General features: G+C 47.7%; 1 protein-coding gene and 1 pseudogene across 2 annotated transcripts; both read right to left on the reverse strand.

The window, feature by feature from the left end:
* Positions 1-408: 408 nt before the first annotated feature.
* Positions 409-1,127, reverse strand: LOC120862253 (annotated as a pseudogene).
* Positions 1,128-3,719: 2,592 nt separating this feature from the next.
* On the reverse strand, positions 3,720-11,672 carry RNF183 (ring finger protein 183). 2 transcript variants are annotated; one of them, XM_040239551.1, is made up of 2 exons: positions 11,413-11,672; positions 3,720-4,766 (listed from the first exon to the last, which is right to left on the reverse strand). In XM_040239551.1, the coding sequence occupies exons 1-2, from the start codon at positions 11,536-11,538 to the stop codon at positions 4,164-4,166; spliced, it is 729 nt and encodes a 242-aa protein (XP_040095485.1). In that variant the 5' UTR covers positions 11,539-11,672; the 3' UTR covers positions 3,720-4,163. The 2 variants fall into 2 exon arrangements, with proteins under 2 accessions (XP_040095485.1, XP_040095493.1); XM_040239559.1 differs by lacking the exon at positions 11,413-11,672 and adding an exon at positions 6,429-6,616.
* Between the last annotated feature and the right edge of the window lie 2,618 nt (positions 11,673-14,290).

The following is a 14,290-nucleotide window of genomic DNA, read 5'->3' on the forward strand; positions in this document are numbered from 1 at the left end:
TAGCAACTGAGTGAAAACATTTCATCTAAGCCTTTGGCAAAAGAAATGTGGAATACACATTTCCTCAGTGGGGATATTGTTAGCCTTTGGCTGAGGAGCATGCGCTAAGTGTGGCATTTCATGATAATGGTGAGATAAATACTACCGCCATCGCTTAAGAGGACACTTTGTCTAGATCCTGCCAGGCAACACAGACATCTTGTTTAATTCTCACAGTCTCATGAGTTAATTATTCTTGCCTTTTTTACAAACAAAACTGCAGTTCAAAGAAGTAACTTGCTCCAGATTACCTAATTAGTAAGTGGTAGAGTCTGGTCTCTGTGACCTTATAAGAGGTTTCCTAGGACTTTAGTATGTTAGCAACACTGACCAGACCAAAAAGAAACCAGTCCAGTCAGCACGGCCTGTTCCCTGTACAAAGCTTGAACTTTTTAACTGCTCTACCTTGTATTTATTTTTTACTTGCATTTATTTTTTGGCGGTGTTTATTCCCAGACCATTACGTTTTTTGTTTCCTCATTTCCTTCTGGGGTATGTTTTTCTTGTGTGCCACCTCCTCTTCCGGTTTAGGAACAATCTCCTTTTTCAGTGAGAATTTGTCCTTTTTTTCAGTGAGAATTTGTCCTTTTTTTCAGCGTGGCAGGGACAGTGAGGATCGTCTCAGTGTGGCAGGGAGAGCTCCTGGATCAGGTGAACCCGCCACGAGCTCTGTAAATCCTGTGCCCCCTCTCGGGGCTTTGTTCACCTGGATGTGCTTGGTGGCCAGAGCATCTGCATCTAAGCCCTTCAGTTCGGCATTGCTCTCTGCATCTTCGAGCAGCCCTCTGGACCACCAACCCTGCATCCAGCCCCGCTTTGGCCTGAGCACACCTACAAACTCTGCCATTGTGACGACAGAGTGGCATGGCACATATTCTGTAAAGGGACATTGCTCAGATACTTGGTGGCATTTCAAATATGCATACCCTAGGTGGCCTGGGCCGTTTCACAAGTGTTCTTGAAGTGAACATATGAAGATTTTGAACCTCTTGATTTGCATGATTTTCTGGGGTTTCTGGGTCAACTGAAGAGCAAACCATTTTTAGAAGTCCCCTTCTTTCCCCTGGCTGGCAGTGTGGAGGCTGCATGATGCCTGGAGTTACTGGAAAAGACGTGAGCCAGCAGGAGTCTGTCAGTGCTGGCCGCCTTCCTGAAAAAGTTTGGGAAGCTGGAAGTCCTGAGTGGGTGGACAATGTCAAGCTGGCCAAGCATAAAGAGCTTGCTCCCTACAATGAGAACTGATCCTACACACGAGCTGCTTCCATTGCACAGCACGTGTACCTCCAGGGGTGCTGGGCTTGGCCCCACAACCATGATCTCTGGGGGGGGCATTAGAGGAATGGCGTCATGCCCAGTCACTTCAGCAGAGGTTCCAAGAGTGTGGCCCGTTAGGTCCTCCAAGCCCTGTAGGGGCTGAAAATGGTGGAAAAGGACCAAGATGGGGGCTGCAAACTGACATCTCAGGAAAAAGAGAGCTCTGGACAGAATCGCCAGACAAGTGGCAGCTGGCAACAAACAGCATTAGAGCAAATGATCCTGGGTTAATAAATTGCCTCATTCCTTAAAAAAAAAAGTCACCTCAGGTCACTTACTGGAAAAGCCTGTTCTACCGTTTATACCACCTCACTGCATCTGTTACTCTGACTTCATGCCAAAGGGAGTTAATTTCATCACTTGTACCTGTGAACTTACAAGGAGCCTGCAGGGTTATTCAACAGGAAACTATTTGTATTTTGGGTCAAATGGTGCTTTGTTCTGTAGAAATGTCTTCAGCATTGCAGCATGTCTTAGCATCCCTGATCTCTGAGTACCAACAGCCAGAAACAAAACTCACCCCTGCATTGGAGGACCAAAGATTTCTAAATGCGCTCTAGAAGGATGGCACTGCCCAATGTTAGAACCATTAACATTAAATCTAAAAACAGAAGATGCTGTAGTGTTAAGTATAATCTTCCCTATTCCAGAATACTCAAAGTTGAGTCTTGCTTGGTGAATCAGCCACTCCAAGAGTAGAGGTTCTGTTTTGACTGAAAGGCCTCCACCACAGGCTAGCTGGGTGACCTTGAACAAGGTAGCTAAACTTGGGGAGCCTCAGTTTCATCTGTGAAACTGGGGTGAGACCTCCTGAACTTGGGAGCAGTCGGCCCTAGTACAGAGGCAGGTGTTCCTTCCTGAGCTTCCCCCAGCTCCTCTCTCTGTTCCTCATGGCTCTGAGAACGTGAGCTCATTGCCTAATTTACCCGCCACAAGGTTAAGAAGCAAGAATGTGTAAAGAAATTAAGTCAGTGGGGAGAAGTGTGGAGTTCCAGCTTTAGGGTAATTACCTGATGGCGCAAATGGAGAGGTAGATGCTAGTCCCTTGGCAGGATATGAAGGCGGCTTTCCAATTTCGTAATGGAGAACTTTTCCTTCACAGTGGAGCTTAAGGCTTTGGTGTTGCTAAACATGAAGTCTGCATGTCTTGGCAATTTGGGACTATCTTATACATCAAGACCCATAAGAATTTATAGAAGCTACCTTCATGAAACTCACAAAATGTTATATAGGACAAATGAAGTCAACTCAGTTTCTGGGCTCTGAAAGCTTATTCTACAAATTCATCCCCCCAGAACAAAATGTTATCGTTTTGTGATGGTGTTCTAATTTGCTTTGAGGTCGTTTCAGAGACCTGAGTCACCAGGTAGCATTAAAAATGGAGAAACAGAAGTCAGGGTTTTAGATACTGCAGAGGTGGCCACTGGCAGTCAAGCGGCAGCCAAGTTCTATCCAGTTTCCCTTGGTCCCTAGATGCTGTCATACAAAATAAAAACCAGGGTCCCCTGGCCGTGCTGCTTGGGATGGGAGCTAAGGCTTTTACTCTATGCAGAGTTTCTGCCTTATCTCTCTCTTTTTTTTTTTTTTTTTTTTTTGGCTGCACCTCATGGCATGTGGAACCTTAGTTCCCTTGCAGTGGACTCAGGATGTCCTAACCACTGGACTGCCAGAGAATTCCCTGCCTTACTTCTTCTTTTTTTGTAAAACATAATTCTACTTATTTTTGCCTGCCCTGGGTCTTCGTTGCTTTGCGAGGCCTTTCTCTATTGCAGTGAACAGGGGCTTCTCAATGCAGTGGCTTCTCTTGTTGCCAAGCTCAGGATATAGGCATGCAGCCTCCATGGTTACAGCTTAGTTGCTCCCCAGCATGTGGTATCTTCCCCGACCAGAGATCAAACCTGTGTCCCCTGCATTGGCAGGCAGATTCTTATCCTCTGTGCCACGATGGATGCACCCTGCCTTACCTCTTAAGGCCAGAATTACAATGGTTGAAGGAAGGGAATCAGAACTCTACCCTGCACCTACCGGAGGAATAAAAATCTTTTCCTCCAAATCTCAGATTTCTTTTGATCCACTGACTTTGGTTTCTTTTCCCTTTAAACTTTTATACTCTTAACACTCCATAAACCACATACTAAGAAGAGGTCATCGTGAACAAGAAGCAATTGAGTGGGCCTGCCCTCCTTACTGATAAGGATTCTGCCACTCCTGGTTAATCCTACCCTTCTCTCCCCCTAGTTCTGATAGAGGACCAGCCAACGGGTTGTTGAATAAGTGAATAAAGTAACGAATGCAGGCCCTTTTTACCGGGAACGGTTCCAAGAGAGCCAAAGAGAAGACTGAAAGGAGAAGACAAACACACTTGCTCCCGATTGAAGTTCACTCCCAGATATTTTTTAGCAACAAATAGTAAAAAGAGCAACTCAAAAAACAAACAAACAAACAAAAAATGTGAACTGAGTTCAAAGCAGCTCCAGTAAGAAGTGCAACCTGCTATTTGGGCTGGACAGGCTCCTGGGTACCCTCATCCAGCCTTTTGGCACAACTTGCTTCTGGCTCTGTAATCACGGGTCTGTTCTCTGCCCTTCCATGACCCACGGTTCACACCCAGAGGTCTCTTCACATCTTCTCCAGTCCGTTAGCTTTCAGAGGTTCTCATTATAGTAGGACTCTTGCTAGAAGCAGATACACAGCCTAGCCGACCCCTGGATTGTAAAAATGAACAATACTATGAAGGAAGACCAACCCCAAGTGGTGTTCCACAGTCCCCATACCCAGCAGGTGCTGGGAAAGGTGTCTGGAACAGACGCTCACCCCACCCCGAAGAAAAATCGTCTGGTGCAAAAGATGGAGAAGATGAACAACACGGTGCCGCAGAGGATGACTGCCACCGTGTAGGCAAAGATCCGGAAGTGCGGGTTGCGGAAACACTCCCGCAGAGAGTAACGGCTGGGGATGGGGACTGGCCTGGTGCCAGAGCCCACGTCCTGGGGGTGCCCAGCCTGACTCCCAGGCTCAGGGCCCAGGTCCAGCGTGTAGACCCGGGGCTGGCGCAGGAAGTAGCGGCTCTTGGGCTGGTCCTTGAGGCAGAGCTGGTGGCCTTCCAGGATGACGTGGTGGGGCTCCAGGCGGAGCAGGGTGAGCACAGCGGTATCCGTGGGCAAGTCGGTGACAGGCTGTCCGGAGGCCAGCACGGTGGGGTGGCGGCACAGTGGGCACAGCAGGCGGCGCGTGGGAGTCGCCAGGCTGATGTGCGCCAGGCATTCCACGCAGAAGGAGTGGCAGCAGTCCAGTACTTTGGGGGTGTGGAATGTGTTGTTGAAGGAGTTCCAGCAGACAGGGCACTCAGGCTCCCGGCCCCGCTGCTCTGCCATCCTCAGGCCAGACACTGGGGGGGTCTGACAGGAGACGTCCTGGCAGAAAAGGAGCAAAGGAACCCCATTAGTCTCCGTGCCCATGCTTGGCCCCAGGCTGCGTCTTGAGGGTTGTTGAAAGGCATTATCATCCATATTTATTTCGCAGATGAAACTGAAATTTACATTCAAAAAGATGAAGTGAAATGAACTTATCTATAAAACTGAAATAGATGTAGAAACAAGTTTGTGGTTCTCAGGGGGCAGGCGGGGGAGGGATAAATTGGGAGATCAAGACTGACATGTACACAGTACTATATATAAAATAAATAACTAGTAAGGACCTACTGTATAGCACAGGGAACTCTACTCAGTACTCTGTAATGACCTATATGGGAAAAGAACGTAAAAAAGAGTGGATACATGGAAAGTTATGACCAACCTAGACAGCATATTAAAAAGCAGAGACATCACTTTGTCAACAAAGGTCTGTCTAGTCAAGGCTATGGTTTTTCCAGTGGTCATGTATGGATGTGAGAGTTGGACTGTAAAGAAAGCTGAGCGCCAAAGAATTGATGCTTTTGAACTGTGGTGCTGGAGAAGACTCTTGAGAGTCCCTTGGACTGCAAGGAGACCCAACCAGTCCATCCTAAAGATCAGTCCTGGGTGTTCATTGGAAGGACTGATGTTGAAGCTGAAACTTCAGTACTTTGGCCACCTCATGAGATGAGCTGACTCATTTGAAAAGACCCTGATGCTGGGAGGGATTGAGGGCAGGAGGAGAAGGGGACGACAGAGGATGAGATGGCTGGATGGCATCACCAACTCAATGGACATGAGTTTGGGTAACTCCAGGAGCTGGTGATGAACAGGGAGGCCTGGTGTGCTACAGTCCATGGGGTTGCAAAGAGTCGGACACAACTGAGCGACTGAACTGAACTGAATATGTATAACTGACTCACTTTGCAGTACACTTGAAACTAATACAACATGGTAAATCAACTATATGCCAATAATTAAAAAAAAAAAAAGTGATTGTTCCAGATCACCAGGTTCCTAAGCCTGGTGCTCTGGCAGCATCCCCTGTGCTGGGCAAAGGCCTGAGCCACCCCAGCATCATTGAGCTCACGCTGAAGGAGACAGCTCTCTGGCCTTGAAAGCGGATTAAAATGCTCCCTGTGCTGTATGGGATTGCCCTTGGTTTCCTGGACTCCAGGGAGAGGCTGGGGAACCACAGACAGTGCTTCATGAGCTAGGTGTGCTCAGTCACTTCGGTCCCGTCGGACTCTGCAACCCCGTGGACAGTGGCCCTCCAGGCTCCTCTATCCATGGGATTCTGCAGGCAAGAATACTGGAGTGGGTTGCCATGCCCTCCCCCAGGGGATCTTCCTGGAGGATGAATATTTTCCTACCTGCTACCTCACGTCCCTGGCTAGGGCAGAGATGGGCTTTGCCGATGCCTGGTCTACTCCTCCTCTGGGGGCAGATGCCAGGCCCTCCCTTCCTCATCCCCTTGGGCTGTAGGGCCAATCCCCTGTGCAGGGCACCACACTGGCCTGGCAAAGGGACCTCTGTGAAGGCTTTTCCCTTTGACCTGAAATCATGGACAGCCTCCTCCCTCCCCGGCTCCCCAGATCAACCCTTCCAGAGCCTTCTCCCAAGATCTGGTCTCCCCTGGCTCCTCCTCCATCCGTTTGTCCTAGAAACCCCCAAAGCACCCACCTGGGCTCCCTTGGCACTAGGGTAGTAAGGCAGACTGCCCTGGAAGGTCGGAGGCTCCAGTCTTTTCCTCCCCAATATCCACAAAGCCTTGGGAGACTGCCTCCTCCCCACCAACCCCGCGGCCCGTCTCCATAGCAGCGCCACGCAGCACCTGCAGCTGCCAGGTGGCCCAGCCTGCAGCCTCTGGAGCGCGCCTGCCTGCAGCGAAGGCCAGAGCAGCAGGTGGGGAGGTGGGGGACCAGCGTTCCACTGGGGCGTGGCAAACAACGCGCCCTGGAAGCCACGCGCCTGCCGGATTGTGGGCGGTCTCCTCAAGGCCTGGGCTCCCTGGCCTGGAAAGGCAGCGGTGGCAATTTCCTTTTTCTAGATTGTGGAGAGGGTAAATGACCCTTCTGGGCTTCCTCTCTCCTGGGCCCTTATTTCTTTTCTAAAATGGCTGAAACCTCCTTCTCACACAAAGGGGCTGCCAGCCCTGCCCTTCAATTGCTATGAAATTCACTTGCTGCCCTGCCTAAAGTCTCTGACTATTCTCTCAGTGTCAGATTCAGCAAGTGCCCTCCTGGTCACTTAATGGGCCCAAGGAGCTACACCCAGAACATGCAGGCCTCGCTGCCCCTTTGTTCTTAGAACAGACGGTCAGCCGGCAGGCACTGACTACTGAGTTGAGTCCAAGACTTGACCCTCCCACCACCCTGGGGACTTCAGAGGGGGAGTCATGGAGGAGGAGAAGCACTCCAGCCCCACTTCTGTATTTCAGCCAGAAACACTTGGCTTTCCTCATATTAATCATTCGAACAAGCTGAAGAGTTGAGCTTCTGAGAAAAAAGTTTAAAAACCTCTTCTCCAACCTAGGCCCTCATTTTGCTGATGTCTCTGTGTGTGTGTGTGTGTGCGCGCGTGCGCGAGCACGCTCAGTCATGTCCAACCCTATGAACTGTAGCCCACCAGGTTCCTCTATCCATGATTTTCCCCAGGCAGGAATACTGGACTGGACTGCCATTTCCTTCTCCAGGGAATCTTCCCAACCTAGGGATCAAACCCATGTATCTTGTGTCTTCTGAATTGGCAGGCAGATTCTTTATCTCTATTGCCACCTGGGGAGCCCTTTAGTCTCCCCCAGTGTCACCCATGGGCTTCCCTCATAGCTAAGTGGGCAGAGATCTGCCTGCAATGCAGGAGACCCAGGTTCAATCCCTGGGTCAGGAAGACCTTCTGGAGAAGGAAATGGCAACCCACTCCGGTATTCTTGCCTAGAGAATCCCATGGACAGAGGAGCCTGGTGGGCTACAGTCCATGGGGTTGTAATGAGTCAGACATGACTTGTGACTAAACCACCACCAGGGTCACCCACTGGTGACCTCGGGACTTCTAGGCCACCACCATGCTGCTGTCAGAGAGACAAAACCCACCATTCGGTTCACCTGCTGGATATGTGTTACTGACTGGATAGTGAGAGTTTGCATTTCACTAGGGGAGTTCTTGGAGAAGGCGATGGCACCCACTCCAGCACTCTTGCCTGGAAAATCCCATGGACGGAGGAGCCTGGTGGGCTGCAGTCCATGGGATGGCGAAGAGTTGGACATGACTGAGCGACTTCACTTTCACTTTTCACTTTCATGCATTGACGAAGGAGATGACAACCCACTCCAGTGTTCTTGCCTGGAGAATCCCAGGGACGGGGGAGCCTGGTGGGCTGCCGTCTATAGGGTCGCACAGAGTCGGACACGACTGAAGTGACTTAGCAGCAGCAGCAGGAGAGTTCTAGCGGCCGTAAATATTCCTCTCATGGTAGGAATCCAGGAAGCGTGCAGGGCGGGGATCTGGGGACAATGTGTCTCCTTTGTGCTCCAAACATGACCTCATCTACCCTGACTGAAATGGCACCTGAAGCAAAACCTGCTTACGCTCTCAACCATGGTTTCCTGGTTTCCTGCTAGACCCTAGACCTTGGTCACTGCCTCGTGTAGGGAAGAGGAAGACATGCCGGGGGAGGATTAACCAGCTCTGGCCAAAGCTGGGATAGTTTGCCAAAGATCCTGACCAATGAATGCCTCCTCCTGTGGCTCTTTCGTCCATCCGTCCAGCAGTCATTGAATTAACGAGAGCTCATCACAGCTCTCAACGGACATGAGTCTGAGTGAACTCCGGGAGTTGGTGATGGACAGGAAGGCCTGGCGTGCTGTGGTCCATGGGGTCGCAAAAGAGCTGGACACGACTGAGTGACTGAACTGAACTGAACTGAACATCACAGGTCAGGCACTGTGCTAGACACTTGGTAAATAACAGGGAACAAAATAGACCTAGTCTCTGACCTAACGACATTTAGAGTCTAGTGAGGGAAGGAAACATTTAGTGAGTGAGTGACGGGCAATAAATAAACGCACAATTTTAACGAATGCTAAACAAAAAGGAAAGTGAGCTTAGAGGACTGGCTGCTTCAGATGAGATTACCAGAGAGGGGATATGAGAAGAATCCAACCCTGTAGAGTGGAGTAGGAGCATTCCAGCTCAAGAGAACAGCCTGTGCCAAAACTCTAAGGAGAAGCAGCTTTGAAGAAGTGAAAGGAGGCTGGGTAACTGAGGTGTAGTGGGGGGGTCTAGATTGGAAAGTGGCTTAGGAAGAATCCTGAGAGGACTTAGGAGAATCCTAAGAGAGACTGCCCTGGAGGCTGAGGAGAGCATCTGGGTTTTTTATTCTAGGACTGAGTCTATGTCTGTGTATGCTTGCCAGTGGCACTGGGGAGTGGGGGCTGACCTGATCCTGTTTCTATTTTAAAAACACCATTTCAGCTGCAGAGCAGAAGACAGACTGAAAGGGATGAGTGGAAATGAAGACCAGATAGGCCCTCTAGCGGTGGTCCAGGTTGGGATGGTGGGACTTGATGCAGGTGAGGCAATGGTGGAGAAGATCAAAGGCGTGGGTAAAAGAGGTCTTTGGAGATGGGATCAAATGCACTCTCTGAGAAGCAGTGGACAGCAGAGATTCTAGAACCAGATTGTCAAGACTATTGATCTCCGAGCCACTGCTTATTAGGGCTGTGATTTCAGCTGAATTGCTTAACCTCTCTGTTCTTCCATTTCTTCTGAAAAGGAAGCTAAAAGTGGTGTGCCTCAGAGGGTAAAGTTCTTAGACAGAACCTGGCACCCAGGAAAGACTGTCTATGAGGTGGTTGAATTATCCCTGCAAAGGGCTTTGAGAGAGAGGAAGGCTCAAGGGAGACTCTGAGGGCTTCCAGGTGGTGGTAAAAAATCCGCCTGCCAATGCAGGGGACACAGGTTCGGTCCCTGGTCCGGGAAGATTCCACATGCCACAGAGTAACTAAGCCAGCATGCCACGACTACTGACCCTGTGCTCGAGAGCCTGCGAGCTGAAACTGCTGAGCCCAAGTGCCGCAATTACTGAAGCCTTTGTTATCTAGCCTGTGCTCTGCAACAAGAAAAGCCCCCACAATGAGAAGCCCAGGCACCGCAACTACAGAGCAGCCCCTGATTGCCACAGGAGAAAAGCCCCCAAGCAACGAAGACCCACTACAACCAAAAATAAAATAAAATTGAAAAAGGCTGACTTTGAAGCTGTGAAGCTTTCTGCATTGAGCTTTGAGAAGCCCCTGAATTCCAGAGTGTGTCAGAAGAAGCAGACCTTAAAATGTATATAACCTTGATTCAGCAGTACCCCTATTGGAAATTTATACTGTGTAAACAATCCAGGTCCTGTGCAAAGATCTGAGCACTGCTTTAATGGTGAAAAATTGAAAACTGCTTAATTATCAAAAAGTAGGACACTGATTAAATAAGTTCTCTCCATCCATACAAAGAGACGTTCTGCAGCCTGTAAACAATGTCCTAAAACATCTATTGATACGGATATACATTCATACATGTCATTAGTGAAAAGAACCAGCAGTAAAACCATATTACAGTACAATCTAATTTTCCAATATATGTGTGCAATGGGAAAAATGCGCGGAAAAACAAACACTCTCAACAGTGGTTATCTCTGCGGCTAAGAGTGTAAGTTTGTTGGCTTAATTCTGATTTGATCTGAAAATTCAAACTTTACTGTGCTAAGCTTATATTACTACCCTTAAAGAATTTCCTTCCCCACAAGGTAGACTTCCGTTTTCTGAAGTTCCATGACTAAATCTGTTAAGGGTTGTGAGGAGGGATGATTATGGTCGAACCAGCATCTGGGCCCTTATCGGTAACAGTCCCCTCAGGCCTTGGCTGTGGTTTCAGAGTCTGTCTCCAGGAAACAGGAGAGACTGGCCACTTATCCAACTTGGACTGACTCTCAAGCTGGGATATCCCAATGCCACCCAAGACATCACCTCCGTCTGTGACCCGCTCACTCAGCCAAACATCAGTTGTCTGTCTGCTTTCAACGTGGAGAGAGGAAAGAGGTGAAGAACTAGAATTTTCACAGAACTTCCCAGTTTACAAAAGGCATCAGTTCTGGCCAGGGTCTGAGTGGAGTGACTCCCATTTTGATGGTATAATTGCCTTTTACAGTTTTTTTTTTTTTTTTTTGCATAGACCATTTGATTGTGTAAAACCACCCTCAGAAGAAAGCAGGATCAAGAGCTGAAAGTGTGTAGTTTTAGAACCAGACTTCTTTGCTGTGAGATCTTAGACAAATGGCTTAACCTCTCTAAGCTCTGTTTTCCTCTATGATAGAGGCTAATAAGCCCACCTCATGAGCTTGTTGTGAGGAACGGATAATGGCTATTATGTGCCCAGCAAAGCACAGCAGATGCTCAATGAGTAGTTAACATGACATTTTTACACTCATTTTATCGATGGGAGTGTCAAGACTCAGAAAGGTGAGTTGACTTGCCCAAGGCTTCACAGCTAAAGAATGGTTGAACTTGAAAGATGATGCCAGCAGCCCTGCCTCCCAGGCCGGTGTTCACCCCAGGGACGAGCTGCCTGTCCAGAACGCAGGGCTCTGTGGCCCTTCCCTCTACGACCCTCCCTGACTCCTTACCTGCTCCTCAGCACCTCCTCCACCTCCTCCTCCTTCTCGGCTGAGCGGTCCTGCAGCACGCTCTCTGGGCTCTGCCTGCTCCTGGCGAGTGGTTTCCAGGCAGCTGTGGGCGGGCCTCATTTGCATGGTCTTCAGGAAGCTCTTGGCCAGCTCATGTTTTCTTCTTTCCCTCTGATGACTTTGGACAGCCTGAAAGGTCTGGTTCCATCCTCCTCCTGTGAGTCACTCTTGCTTTCTCTCTAAAGGGGTTGAAGTCCACTTGTCTTTGCAGACAAGCTGTAACACAGAACACAGCTTGGTCTGCTGCCATCATGCCTGACTGCACCGCCTAGGCTGACACACCACCGTAGCGGTAGTTGAAGGCCAGGCAGGGTGCTTCTTTGAAGTCACTTCTGCCCCTTGGCCCAGATAGATCCTCCCCTACTCTGAGCCCTACCACCAAATTACAAAGGGCTCTTGCAAAATATTAGGAAAGGGCAAATAATGCAAAAGGAAAATGATCAGAGGGAGAGTCTTTAAAACCAAATCCTGAAGAGCCTGGGTTCCCAATCAAGTCAGATTTCTGGGTCAGAGTCAAGTCCTCAATCAGAATCCGGACTCTACTTACTAGTGACGGAGACTTGAGCAAATTGACTTCTCTAAATACTGGTTTTCTCAGCTGCAAACGAGCATAATAATTTTACCCATTTGATCTGCAGGTTAAATGAGATAATTTGGATAGAGATCATAACACAGTGCCTGGTAAACAGTAACGTGCAGTAAATCTTAACTATTGTAAATGATCAGGCACATCATAGAAAAAGAAATACAAATGGAATAGACATGTAATTATTCAACCTCATTTATAATTGTTGCTGTTGTTCAGTTGCTAAATCGTGTGACTCTTTGCGACCCCATGGACTGCAGCATGCCAGGCTTCCCTGTCCTTCACCATCTCCTGGAGTTTGTTCAAAATCATGTCCGTTGAGTTGGTGATGCCATCCAACCATCTTGTCCTCTGTCATCCCCTTCTCCTCCTGTTTTCAATCTTTCCTAGCATCAGGGTCTTTTCTAATGAGTTGGCTCTTTGGATCAGGTGGCCAAAATATTGGAGCTTCAGCTTCAGCATCAGTCCTTCCAGTGAATATTCAGGACTGATTTCCTTTAGGATTGACTGGTTGATCTTCTTGCAGTTCAACAGACTCTCAAGAGTCTTTTCCAACCCCACAGTTCAAAAGCATCAGTTCTTTAGTGCTCAGCTTTATGGTCCAACTTTCACACTTATACATGACTACTGGAAAAACCATAGCTTTGACTAGACGGACCTTTGTTCGCAAAGTAATGCTTCTGCTTTTTAGTATGCTGTCTAGGTTGGTCATAACTTTTTTTCCAAGAAGCAAGTGTCTTTTAATTTCATGGCTGCAGTCACCATCTGCAGTGATTTTGGAGCCCAGGAAAATAAAGTATGTCACTGTTTTCATTGTTTCCCCATCTATTTGCCATGATGTGATGGGACCAGATGCCATGATCTTCATTTTTTGAATGTTGAGTTTCAAACCAGCTTTTGTACTCTCTTCATTTATAGTTCATGGAATTCTCCAGGCCAGAATACCGGAGTGGGTAGCCTTTTCCTTGTTCAGGGGATCTTCCCAACCCAGGGATTGAACCCAGGTCTCCCGCAATGCAGGCAGATTCTTTACCAGCTGAGCCACAAGGGAAGCCCCATTTATAATTAGAGAAATTCAAATTTAAATAAGATACTGCTATTTTTCCTATCAGACTGAGATTGAATTAATAATACCTTAAAATGCTACTATTATTAAAAGTAATAGTAGCAGTCTATGTACTTTATTAAATCCTTCTGATCATTGACAGTGAATCATCCCAGTATTCCCACAAGGAACAATACAGAAAACAGAACATCAGTGACTCATCCTTACTCTTCCACAGGAAAGGGATCAGAAGCTCAAAGGGATTTGTTTGCCCAAGAGCTCAGGAGAAACAAGTTAAAGAGCTGGAACTGGAAGTGTGACCTGAAATCTGTGCTGTTGCCTCATTCTCTCCCCAAATCATGTTCATACGACCTACTTTTTGTTCCCTCTCCTATTCTTCTTTTATTCTTTTTTGTTTTTGGTATTCAGTCGCTAAGTCATGTCCAAATCTTTGACACCCCATGGACTGTAGGGATCCGTTCCTTTACAGATCCTTTAAATTGGGGTTTGGAGAAAATAAACAGAAATGAAAGTATTTGGTGATGTAATCAAATGCCCTAGTCCCCTTAATTTGTGTTTTACAATTTTTATTTTAGACTAGGTGACACATTCATGTATTCAGCACAATGAGAGGTCTGATTTGGCAATGGAAATGTTTTTCTCTCAGCTACCTAATTTCCCTAAAAATTAGCATATTATACTATCAGTTTCTTGAGTATCGTTCCCAAGATGATTTATGAATACACAAGCAAAACTCCTATGTTAGAATGTCTTTCTTTTCCTCCCTTTTACACAAATGTGCATATGGTACACATATTTTTACATCTTGATTTTTCATTTAATGATGTATCTGAAATATCATTCTGTATTAGTGTATAAAGAGTTTTTTCTTTTTAAAAAAATAATTTTATTTATTTATGTGTTGGTTGCGTTGGGTCTTTGCTGCTGCATGGGCTTTCCTCTAGTTGTGGCAAGCAGGGGCCACTCTCCTGTTGTGGTGTGCAGGCTTCTCGTTGCACTGGCTTCTCTTGTTGCAGAGCACAGGCTCTAGGGCACTCGGGCGTCAGTAGTTGAGGCACTCAGGCTTCGTTGCTCTGTGGTATGTGGGATCTGCCCAGACCAGGGATCAAACCTGTGTCTCCTGCATAGGCAGGAGACATTCCTTATCACTGAGCCAAAGGTTTTTA

Source organism: Oryx dammah, unplaced genomic scaffold, assembly GCF_014754425.2.
Source record: "Oryx dammah isolate SB20612 unplaced genomic scaffold, SCBI_Odam_1.1 HiC_scaffold_1, whole genome shotgun sequence".
Taxonomy (NCBI): Eukaryota; Metazoa; Chordata; class Mammalia; order Artiodactyla; family Bovidae; genus Oryx; species Oryx dammah.

Coding starts and splice junctions, on each gene's coding strand:
- RNF183 (XM_040239551.1), bottom strand. CDS start 11,538: ATGCAAATGAGGCCCGCCCACAGCTGCCTGGAAACCACTCGCCAGGAG. Junction 4,767..11,412: donor GAGGAGGTGCTGAGGAGCAG/GTAAGGAGTCAG, acceptor CTTTTCTGCCAG/GACGTCTCCTGTCAGACCCC.